Source organism: Oncorhynchus kisutch, linkage group LG15 (genome assembly GCF_002021735.2).
Source record: "Oncorhynchus kisutch isolate 150728-3 linkage group LG15, Okis_V2, whole genome shotgun sequence".
Lineage (NCBI taxonomy): Eukaryota > Metazoa > Chordata > Actinopteri > Salmoniformes > Salmonidae > Oncorhynchus > Oncorhynchus kisutch.
Window position 1 is genome coordinate 54991292 of NC_034188.2, and position 12201 is coordinate 55003492.

At 47.7% G+C, this 12201-nt stretch overlaps 1 protein-coding gene across 2 annotated transcripts in view; it reads left to right on the forward strand.

Annotated features, from left to right (window-relative positions):
- The window catches only part of LOC109905517 (protein phosphatase Slingshot homolog 2), a 37368-nt gene that overhangs the window by 22747 nt on the left and 2420 nt on the right, over nucleotides 1-12201 (forward strand). For both annotated transcript variants that reach the window (XM_031790571.1, XM_031790570.1), the window contains 12 exons: nucleotides 2461-2573; nucleotides 3457-3521; nucleotides 3674-3801; nucleotides 3900-3965; nucleotides 4066-4131; nucleotides 4290-4484; nucleotides 6314-6407; nucleotides 9531-9659; nucleotides 9905-9951; nucleotides 10075-10221; nucleotides 10710-10910; nucleotides 11053-12139. In XM_031790571.1, the coding sequence (XP_031646431.1) occupies nucleotides 2461-2573; nucleotides 3457-3521; nucleotides 3674-3801; nucleotides 3900-3965; nucleotides 4066-4131; nucleotides 4290-4484; nucleotides 6314-6407; nucleotides 9531-9659; nucleotides 9905-9951; nucleotides 10075-10221; nucleotides 10710-10910; nucleotides 11053-12139 (2338 nt within the window). The remainder of the gene's footprint in view (nucleotides 1-2460; nucleotides 2574-3456; nucleotides 3522-3673; nucleotides 3802-3899; nucleotides 3966-4065; nucleotides 4132-4289; nucleotides 4485-6313; nucleotides 6408-9530; nucleotides 9660-9904; nucleotides 9952-10074; nucleotides 10222-10709; nucleotides 10911-11052; nucleotides 12140-12201) is intronic.

A 12201-nucleotide genomic window follows, 5' to 3' on the forward strand; every position in this document is an offset into this window, starting at 1 on the left:
AAGGCCAACGTGGCTCTAGTTTAGAGTGGCTCTCTTTCTACCATCATACAGCCACACTCGATATTTCCACTGTTAGGGCCTGCACCCATAGGGCTCTGGTCAGAAGTAGTGCACTGTGTAGGGAATAGGGTGTCATTTGGGACGCACACAGTGGTGATTCGGAACACTAGCGTCGTCAGAATAGTTCTACCATAATTTGACGGAGTGTGTGTGAGTTTCAAACTACATTGGGGAAATGATCAGCAGATAGCCTTATCAGTTGTTGAGGTGTGGGTAATATTTCACATTGGAACCAGTCATACCGAGGTGTTCTAGCTAGTGGACAACAAATGCCCCCTTTGTCTACTGATCTGACTGTTGGGTTTATCTTACACAGTAAAGATACACCTGAACGGGATTTAATGTGCTTCATTTGAATGTGAAGTACAGTGGCTGATCAAGGCAGTCTAGTTATTTATAGTCATTTAGAAAATAACAATATATTTTTAGCAACAGTAGAGAGCCACTTGACAGTGATGTATGTCTGACTACCTGGTTTTGGATTCCTACGCTGGCAGGAGGTGCAAAGCTCTTCACTAAGGGGTCAGTGTTTTACACTTGACGATGTGTCTCTGTCTGCTGGGGCTCTGTCCTGTCTGTCTGCTGGGGCTCTGTCCTGTCTGTCTGCTGGGGCTCTGTCCTGTCTGTCTGCTGGGGCTCTGTCCTGTCTGTCTGCTGGGGCTCTGTCCTGTCTGTCTGCTGGGGCTCTGTCCTGTCTGTCTGCTGGGGCTCTGTCCTGTCTGTCTGCTGGGGCTCTGTCCTGTCTGTCTGCTGGGGCTCTGTCCTGTCTGTCTGCTGGGGCTCTGTCCTGTCTGTCTGCTGGGGCTCTGTCCTGTCTGTCTGCTGGGGCTCTGTCCTGTCTGTCTGCTGGGGCTCTGTCCTGTCTGTCTGCTGGGGCTCTGTCCTGTCTGTCTGCTGGGGCTCTGTCCTGTCTGTCTGCTGGGGCTCTGTCCTGTCTGTCTGCTGGGGCTCTGTCCTGTCTGTCTGCTGGGGCTCTGTCCTGTCTGTCTGCTGGGGCTCTGTCCTGTCTGTCTGCTGGGGCTCTGTCCTGTCTGTCTGTCTGGGGCTCTGTCCTGTCTGTCTGCTGGGGCTCTGTCCTGTCTGTTTCTGAAAGCTACTCATCGTTTTCAAGTGTCTAGTAGCTGAAAACACAAGGTGAATCCTATACTCTCACTCACATATACTGTACACACCATGTGAGGTGCTGCTCTCCTCCTTCCTGCCCTGTGTGGGCGTGTGCTACACACCATGGTTCAAACATGATTAGACACAGCTGTACAGCAGGGGAGAGAAGTTGAGTCAAACAGAGAGTGGGGTATGAAGAAAGAGGAAGTGAGAGAGGTATGAAGAAAGTGAGAGAGAGCGAGGGGTATGAAGAAAGAGAGGGATTGTGAAGTAGGAGGAAACAGCTGGGTTGGGGTTGAGTGGGTCAGGATGGGAAATGAACTCAACCCATCTGAGTTTTCTCTCGCTCTCTCACTCGCTTTGTTTGTTTTCTTTCTTATTCTGGTCCAGGCGTGTCCCCCCCACTCCTCAGATTGCACAGCGTCTCTTTGCACGTCTCCCCCATGCTTCTGCTATTCGGCTCATCGTTGCTCATTTCCCCATCCCGCGTCTGTTTGTGAGGAAAGACCGGAGGACACAGACGGATGGTACTGACTCTGTGCCGCCCAGTCAACCCATGCTAGATTTGATGGTGTGGATATTGAGCAGAACTCAGGGCAGGGTTGTTACAGAAGGTTTACCCTAGTAGCAGCTCAAGACACACTTCACATGGGGGTCAATGAGGTACATTGATTCAGGCCTAGGCTACAAAAACAGTCACCTGCCACTTTTTTAGTCTTCAGTAGGTCTCCTCGCCCTCTAATGAGAAGCGCTAAGGTCAGTGTGCCACCGTGTGAGATTCTGTAGAGTATATGTTCTGTGCTGTGGAGATATAGGCTACACGCTCATGTACGTACACACACACACCATATCCATCAGCTAGTATCCCCTGTAGATCACGTGACCTCTCCACTTGTTCTAGTGTGGTGATGGTGTGCTGGGTACTATAGTTATTTTGACTATGTGGTACCACGGAGAGAGGTGTGATCCCGTACATGAGCTCCCACAGTGGGAGCTCTTCTCCGTCTGAGCCAGTTTGTGTGTGTGTGTGTGTGGGGGGGGCCTCTAACTGACCCTCGGCTCTACCCCCTAGCCTCCAGCTGTTAGGGGGATGCGGCCTGGCCAGAGGGGAATGTTGGAGTGCACGTGGCTCTGTCTATGAGATGTAGCCGCCTGGATCACATGCTGCTGTTGTTCTTCAGATTGGCTTATGAAGAATGAGGCTGTGTGTGTGTGTGTGTGAACCTCTAGCCCGGGACCGTTCTGTTAGCATAGGTCTCTGGCCCCTCTGTGACCCTGTGTTTTCTCTCCAATCAGCATCAGTGAGAGCTTCCTGACGGTGAAGGGCGCCGCTGTCTTCCTCCCTCGGGGAAATGGCTCCTCCCCTTCCTCGGCACCCCGCATCAGCCAGCAGTGGAACAAACACACAGGTATGCCCTCCCACTGACTGACTAACAACAAATCAACCAACAAACAGACAGCCATAGGACAGGGGTGAGTTCATTAGGCAAACATTGTGGAACGTTGCAGATGTCCCAAATAGAACCAACATGATTCTTTACTTCACATGTCAGAGAAGCCTGTCTGTTCAGCTCTTTACAACATAGAAATGTTCCACAACGTTGTCCTGCTGAACACACCTCAATTCTCAACACAGACTCGTGGGAAACTGACACTGCCCCAACATGAGGCCAAACCATAGTACTGCTTATCATTGGAATGCAGCAGGCATTCTACAGTGTTGAGGGAACCAACACTGTCCAGTTCTGTTGTTTAAGTCACCAGAGCAGAGCAAAGCTGTCCAGTTCAATTGACCCCATAGCTGTTACAAAATGACACCGGTGGGCCACTGACTGCACATTGCTTTGCCATAGAGTTGCTATTTAGGCGTGTGTTTTTAGGCGTGTGTTTTTCCATACCAGTGTCCTCGTGCTCAAGGGCAGAGATAATTGTTGTAAGTATGTGTACTTGTGGGAAGGCTACTCTTTGCTCTGCTGGGTTTTCTAGTAGTTTTTCACCAACTCTGTTATCTAGGGCTGGTACATCCCACTGTCTGGCTTGTTTTCCCTGACGAATGTCCTTTTGGCCCTTAAGTGTGGGAAAACGCTCTCAAGTGTCAGACATTTTCTGTTACTTCGGCTGCATTTGAATGTAAATGTTTATCTGAGCTACATTTTGGAGTTTCTGGAAGTGTTTAATCAGACACACGGTCATTTTTGTATGTCTGCATAATGTGGACTAACTTCACCCAGAAGAGTCATGAGTAGGAGCAGATGGCGTGCAATGTGTACTGATCTGTTTCTCCTTCCCCAGGTGACCTCCAGCAGCACCTGCAGACCATGTTCACCGTGCTGCGGCCAGAAGACAACATCCGCCTGGTACGTCTCGTCGCAAATGTCAAATTCAAGATGTTTCACTCACATGGCAGACAAATGAGTCTAGGACTATTCTGATGAATACTTCCAAATGCAGACTGATTGACCAGAGGATATTATTCACCCTCCCTCCCTCTCTCTCGTCTTCCCATAAGGCTGTGCGCCTGGAGAGTGCGTACGCTCAGCCTCAGTGCACGCGTTACATGGTGGTGGTGTCCACCAATGGGAGACAGGACACAGAGGAGAGCGTGGTGCTGGGCCTGGACTTTGGCTCCTCAGACAGGTTAGTAGTTAGTAACACTCCATGCATTGAGTGTGTTAGAGACCCACCTCTTTTGGAGGTGTGTGTGTAACCTCTTTAACAGCTGTCTCCTCCTGCAGCTCATGCACAATGGGGCTGGTTCTACCCCTGTGGAGCGACACACTGATCCACTTGGACGGAGACGGGTAAGAAGAGCGATACGTCACCTGTTTCCTCCTCCCTGCATTTACTGTAGTTCTTCTGCCCAGTGGGACTGTCACACAACCTGTCTGTTTGTCTCTGTAGGGGCTTCAGTGTGTCCACGGTCAACAGGGTCCATGTCTTCAAACCGGTCTCTGTCCAGGCCATGTGGTGAGCGCTCCTCCTTTCTCTCCTGTCATCTCATCCCCCTCTCTTTTTTGACTTGTCCCCTCTTTTATCTGTTGGTTTATCCTGTTATTCATGTTTCTTTCTCCCGTTCTCTCCTTCCTCCTCTTCTTACCTCTTCACCTCCCCCTGTGCCCCCCCAGGTCCGCCCTGCAGTCGCTCCACAAGGCGTGCGAGGTGGCCCGCTGTCACAACTACTACCCCGGCAGCCTGTTCCTGACCTGGGTCAGCTACTATCAGAGCCAGGTCTCCTCTGACCAGGTCTGCATCAACGAGTGGAACGCCATGCAGGACGTCCAGTCCCACCGCGCCGACTCGCCCATCCTCTTCACCGACGTGTGAGTGCACCAGCTAGTCTCTCTCACTCACTCACTCACTCACTCACTCACTCACTCACTCACATATTAAGCAACTGGGAAAGTCTTGTGTTGGGTAAGTCACATGGACTTCTCTCCGACAGAAAACAACATTGCCCAATTACCAGTGCAGTGTCATCTGCTTCCCTTGTTGCCACAACACCCAGCTTCAGGCAGACTTCTCAAGACCCCCTGCGACCTTTGCCTTAGAGACCAGAGTCACACGCACAGAGCTCTGAGCATTACCTTGTCATGACCGAGGTATCAATCTGCTGTAGCAGGAGGATGCAGCTCAGCGAGGTCTGTATTAGCAGGGGAAATTCCCCACCCAGACGCGGTCACGTGTGCCTGCTCGTTTAGTGGGGGGCTGTCTATAACGCCAGAACTCTGCTTGCATGCCAGCAGTCGGAAATAGCCCCCTCTCCGTGACCGCTTTAGTTATGCATGGAAAGAGTTGCTAGACAGATAGGTAGACGAGCGGGCAGACGGATGGAAGCAGGTGGCCGAGGGCAGTCGTAGCGAAGGAGAGGATGGATGGAGGGGTCATTGAGTAGAAATAATAGCACTCGACATGTTGGAAGACATTTTAAGAGGTCAAAACCAAACCGTTTGAAAGGTATTTTACTGGAGAGATAAGGAGAGGTAAAGCCTCTGCAGCCTTAAGCCTAGCCATGCAGGTACAGTGGAAAGACGTGCACGCACACACACCCTGGTTAAGCTTGAGTACTTTGCACACACACACTTGAAGGCAGACAATGCGAGTGTTAGTCAACCTTGTTGGGGTCACTGCCGAAGGTGAGAGACCTGTCTGACAGACGCACATCATATTTGCCTTTGCTCTTTGCACATTAATTTTATTCACTGTTGAGGGCTCACTCTGAGGTGGAGGATTTTACACACATTTGTCACCCGCAAATATGTGTGTGTATAGGTTGAACGTGTGCAATTGCATACACTGTAGTGCTTAAAACTGTAGTGTGTTGGGGTCAATTCCATTTCAATTCAGGTGTTCAACTGATACGCCAATGGATTCCAATTCCGAGTTTACTTCCTGAATTGAGTTTAAATGAAATCGACCCCTACCCTTGTGTTCATTGGCACGTGGGTGAGTGTTATGTCAGAGGTCAGGCACCTCTGACATAGCCAGTAACCTAACCCCGGCAGTAGCTCGGTCTCTTGGAAGATGCAACATGTTTCAAGGTCCCCAAACCCTTTCCTCAAGAGGCCAATCAAGTCTTTGTTTCTATAAACAAGCTGCCCCTGGCTCTTTCCGATGTTCCAATAAGGACGCAACATAATAATAAGCATGACGGTTCATCAGACTGGGACAACAACACAAAGTCCCAACACACTCCTGCTGCTGCACAATCATGCTGACTGTTGTGGGAGCATAGCTACTCACCTACATTGCGATGTGAATTGTGAAGAGAGGTGATTTGGTAGGAGAGGGGGGGGGGGGGGGGGGGAGAGAACAGAAGAGGGTCTCAAGGGACCTAATCAGGGCATGTTGCCCGTAGCGCTGCACAAGTGGCTAAATGTGTCCTCTAGATGCAGTTGGAGAGAGACGAGGGCAGGGACTCGTCATTATAACAAGAACAACCTAGACTTCAACTGAGTTCTGTGGTTTTGTATGATGTGGAGACTCTTTGCTCTTGTCAAACCAGAGGCACTTAGTGGCTTTAGTGTATTCCTCACTAGTCACATTTAGTGTTGTGTGAAGCTCTTCTGGGCAAGAGAGTCCCCCACAACTCTCCGAGGTAGACTAAGGGTTGTGTCTTGAGGTGTACTGAGGGTGTTTTTTGTACCCACAGGCCCACAGAGAGGGAGCGCACGGAGAGGTTGATCAAGACTCGCCTCAGAGAGATCATGATGCAGAAAGACCTGGAGAATGTCACCTCCAAAGAGGTGGGTTGAAGACCTTGTCACACACACCATTACTGGGTTCTCTACTGGGTTCTCTACTGGTTCTAATAGTTCTCTACTGGTTCTACTGGTTCTCTACTGGTTCTAATTAGAGGTCGACCGGTTATGATTTTTCAACACCGTTACCGATTTGTTGGAGGACCAAAAAAAGCCGATACTGATTAATCGGCCGATTTTAAATACATATATATATATATAATTATTTTATGTAATAATGACAATTACAACAATACTGAATGAAAACTTATTTTAACTTAATATAATGCATCAATAAAATCAATTTAGCCTCAAAAAATTATGAAACATGTTCAATTTGGTTTAAATAATGCAAAAACAAAGTGTTGGAGAAGAAAGTAAAAGGGCAATATGTGCGATGTAAAAAAGCTAACATTTAAGTTCCTTGCTCAGAACATGAGAACATATGAAAGCAGGTGGTTCCTTTTAACATGAGTCTTCAATATTCCCAGGTAAGAAGTTTTAGGTTGTAGTTATTATAGGAATATTTATCGCTATACCATTTGTATTTGATATACCTTTGACTATTGGATGTTCTTATAGGCACTTTAGTATTGCCAGTGTAACAGTATAGCTTCCGTCCCTCTCCTCGCCTCACAAATTGACAACAGACACCCTCGAAGCAGCGTTACCCATACAGAGCAAGGGGAACAACCACTCCAAGTCTGAGTGACGTTTGAAACGCTATTAGCGCGCACCCCACTAACTACCTAGCCATTTCACATCGGTTACACCAGCCTAATCTCGGGAGTTGATAGGCTTGAAGTCACAAACAGCTCAGTGCTTGAAGCACAGTGAAGAGATGCTGGCAAAACACACAAAAGTGCTGTTTGAATGAATGCTTACGAGCCTGCTGGTGCCTACCATCGCTCAGTCAGACTGCTCTATCAAATCATAGACTTAATTATAACATAACACACAGAAATACGAGCCTTAGGTCATTAATATGGTCGAATCTGGAAACTATCATCTTGAAAACAAAACTTTTATTCTTTCACTGAAATACGGAACCGTTCCGTATTTTATCTAACGGGTGGCATCCATAAGTCTAAATATTGCTGTTACATTGCACAACCTTCAATGTTATGTCATATTTGTGTAAAATTCTGGCAAATTAGTTCGCAACGAGCCAGGCGGCCCAAACTGTTGCATATATCCTGACTCTGCGTGCAATGAACGCAAGAGAAGTGACACAATTTCACCTGGTTAATATTGCCCGCTAACCTGGATTTATTTTAGCTAATTATGCAGGTTTATAAATATATACTTCTGTGTATTGATTTTAAGAAAGGCATTGATGTTTGTGCTTGGGTACAGTCGTGCAACGATTGCTTTTCTTTCCGCTAATGCGCTTTTGTTAAATCATCCCCCGTTTGGCGAAGTTGGCTGTCTTTGTTAGGAAGAAATAGTCTTCACACAGTTCGCAACGAGCCAGGCGGCCCAAACTGCTGCATATACCCAGACTCTGTGCAAGAGAAGTGACACAATTTCCTTAGTTAAAATAAATTAATGTTAGCAGGCAATATTAACTAAATATGCAGGTTTAAAAATATATACTTGTGTATTAATTTTAACCTCTCTAGGGTATGTGGGACGCTAGCGTCCCATCTGGCCAACATCCAGTGAGGTTGCAGAGCGCCAAATTCAATTACAGAAATGCTCATTATAAAAATTCAGAAAACAAAACATATTTTACATGGGTTTAAAGATTAACTTCTTGTTAAACCAACCACAGTGTCATATTTATAAAATGCTTTTCGGTGAAAGCATACCTAGCCCAGAATATACCTAGCCCGGAACAGCCCAGTTGACAAATTATTACAAACAGTAACCAGCCAAGCAGAAGCGTTACAAAACTCAGAAATAGAGATTAAATGTATATATTTATTAATTTTCTCAATAAATATTCCTTTTGTTCGATGAAGTCTCTTTATATCCAAAAACCTCTGTTTTGTTAGCGCGTTTTCTTCAGTAATCCACAGGCTCAAACTCAGTCAAAACAGACAGAAAATCCAAATTGTATCCGTAAAGTTCATAGAAACATGTCAAACGATGTTTATATTCAATCCTCAGGTTGTTTTTTAGCCTAAATGATCTATAATATTTCAACCGGACAATAACGTCATCAATATAAAAGGTAAACAAGAAATGCACATGCGCCTGAAAACTCTGCATCACGTTAGGGTCCACTCGTTCAGACTGGTCTTACTCCCTCATTTATAAGAATACAAGCCTGAAACGATTTCTAAAGACTGTTGACATCTAGTGGAAGGCATAGGAACTGCAAATGGAGTCCTAAGTCAATGGATACTGTAATGGCAAAACTACAAAACAAAAAACTACTTCCTGAATGGATTTTTCTCAGGTTTTCGCCTGCTAAATCAGTTCTGTTATACTCAGACACTATTTTAACAATTTTGGAAACTTTAGAATGTTTTCTATCCAAATCCACCAGTTATATGCATATCATATCTTCTGGGCCCGGGTAGCAGGCCGTTTAATTTGGGCATGCTATTCATCCAAAATTCCGAATGCTGCCCCCTACCCTAGGGAGGTTAAGAAAGGCATTGATGTTTATGGTTAGGTACACATTCTTTTTCTCGAATGCGCACCGCATCGATTATATGCAACGCAGGACGCTCTAGATAAACTAGTAATATCATCAACCATGTGTAGTTATGACTAGTGATTATGATTGTTTTTTATAAGATAAGTTTAATGCTAGTTAACAACTTACCTTGGCTTCTTACTGAATTCACGTAACAGGCAGGCTCCTCGTGGAGTGCAGGTGGTTAGAGCGTTGGACTAGTTAACTGTAAGGTTGCAAGATTGAATCCCTGAGCTGACAAGGTTAAGGAACGGTGGGTCAACTGCCTTGTTCAGGGGCAGAATGACAGAACCCACCGTTCCTAGGCCGTCATTGAAAATAAGTATGTGTTTTTAACTGACTTGCCTAGTTAAATAAAGTGTTTTTATTTTTATGATTTGTTATGAAAACTTGTAATCGGCCTTAATTAATCAGCCATTCCAATTAATCGATCGACCTCTAGTTCTAATGGGTTCTCTACGGGTTCTCTACTGGTTCTTCAGATTCGCACAGAGCTGGAGATGCAGATGGTGTGCAACCTTCGGGAGTTCAAGGAGTTTATTGACAACGAGATGATCGTCATCCTGGGTCAGATGGACAGCCCCACAGAGATCTTTGACCATGTTTACCTGGTAAGAACACAGTCAAGGACTGCATGGCCCCTATTCCCTATATAGTGCACTACTTTAGACAAGGACTGGCACCCTATTCCCTATATAGTGCACTACTTTAGACAAGGACTGGCACCCTATTCCCTATATAGTGCACTACTTTTATGTCGCCTTTCTCTTTTTGTCCCTTTTTCTGCCTGTTTGTCTGTCTGCTGATATCTGTAAGATTCTGTCGAGTTTGACTTTAATTCTGTTTTTGTATCCAGGGCTCTGAGTGGAACGCTTCAAACTTGGAAGAGCTGCAGACTAGCGGGTAAGAGACCATTCTGACTTGTCTATCATCATGTCAGACTGTTGGTTGCTGTGATAGTTGCAGCACAGTTTCAATACGTAGTTGAAGTTCCAGCGAGTGACGTTCTCAGTTTCACTCCTTCAGTGTGAGGTACATCCTCAATGTGACGCGGGAGATCGACAACTTCTTCCCAGGCGTTTTTGAGTACCACAACATCCGCGTGTACGACGAGGAGGCCACCAACCTGTTGGAGTACTGGAACGACACCTACAAGTTCATCACCAAGGCCAGGTAAGAGCTCTGATTTGATGCACTTCATTAGGTGTCCTTGAGTGTCTTGAAAGCCGTCTGTCAAAGAAAATGTAGTATTATTAAATAGGTTTCAGGGGATTCTCTTTCAATTTACAACTTTTTTTGTTAAGTATAATTTTTTTGTATTTTTGTTTTTAGCACTGTTATATTTATGACATTCTGAATTATCTATAACAGCGGTATTCAACTCTTAACCTACGAGGTCCGGAGCCTGCTGGCTTTCTGTTCTACCTGAATTAATTGCACCCACCTGTTGTCCCAGGTCTAAATCAGTCCCTGATTAGAGGGCAACAAGCAGTAGAACTGGCTTTGAGGTCCAAAGTTGAGGTTGAAGGTTCTATACCATAACCATATGACACTATATCAATACAATATACAATACTGTATATCATAATCAGTTTGTCTTCTGCATCTCTGCCTTTGTCCTCTTCACTCCCTCTAACCCGTGCCCTGTGTTCCCCTATTAGGAAAGCAGGGGCTAAGTGCCTGGTCCACTGTAAGATGGGTGTGAGTCGCTCGGCCTCCACGGTGATCGCTTACGCCATGAAGGAGTACGGCTGGGACCTGGAGAGGGCCTTCGACTACGTCAAGGAGCGCCGCGGCGTCACCAAGCCCAACCCCTCCTTCATGAAGCAGCTGGAGGAGTACCAGGGTATCCTGCTGGCCAGGTAGACACACACACACACACACACACACACACACACACACACACACACAGCTCTCATATTTTGGGCCCCACACACAGCTCTCACATTTTGGGCCCCACACACAGCTCTCACACAGACACCTTTCCTCCTCCTTTCTCCGTAGTAAACAGAGGCATAACAAGTTGTGGCGCTCCCACTCGGACAGCGACCTCTCAGAGCGCCACGAGTCTCCGCTGTGTAAGACGGGCCCACCCAGCCACACCCTGGGCCTCTCGGACCCACACAACAACAACAACAACAATGGCCCCACGCCCTCCCTGCAACACTTCCTGCTCCAGGCGCTTGGTGCTGCCAATGACCCCGACAACAAGTCCAAGGGCTCCCACATCTCAGACACACAGTCGGAGCCCGTCCGACTCACCCGCTCACTCTCCCACTCTCCTGGTCCGCCAGCCTCCAACGGTCTGTGTGACTCTCGGGAGAGACTCTTTTCTCGAGGGCGAGGACCCCGCCAGGACTCCTTCCTCCCACGGGCGGTCACGGTGGTGCCTGAGGAGAGAACGGACAACTCTGCTCTGGCGGGGGTGGCCGTGACTGTGCCAATCACCGCCGTCCCCCATCCTCCTCCCTCACTGCATATCCTCCCTCCTTCTCCCTTCCCCCAGCCACTGGCCAAACCCCTCCATCTAGGTTTGAGCACACAGTTGTCCAGTCCTGTGCCTAAACAGAAATCCCAGAGTGTAGAGCTGACCCTGGATCTGCCTGACCACAGCAGCTCCGAGGTCGTATCTCAGGACACCCTGGAGTCCAGCGACGACTCGGACACCCTGGGACGCTCCCTGTCAGACCCGCTGAGCGAGAGGGGGGACAGTGTCAGTATGATGTCCCCAGGGATCCCCATGGCCGTGAGCCCTCTCACCCCAACAACGCCTGGGTCTTTAGGACCCTACGCCAATGATGACAACAACAACCCCTGCGGCGACACAGACACTATCCTCGCTAACCCCATCGACGCCACATGCGTCACTACGTCCTCCAACCTCGGAACGGACAGCATCGACTTCTTCAGCGCCCGCGAGAAATTCCTGGGCCTATCCCAAGACGGAAAGACCCGGACTCTTTCCGAGCAGATGGCTCAGCGGACGCCTCAGTCGCGGTGCCCCAGCCAGGAGCTGCAGCCGCTGTCCCCCGAGAACCCTGCTGGAGCACTGCTACCACTGCCAGGCACAGAGGAAGAGGAGCAGGGAAAGGTGAGGCGGCCATTTTATTTTATTTACACTGAAATTTGAATGATGAATTCCTGCCATCGATC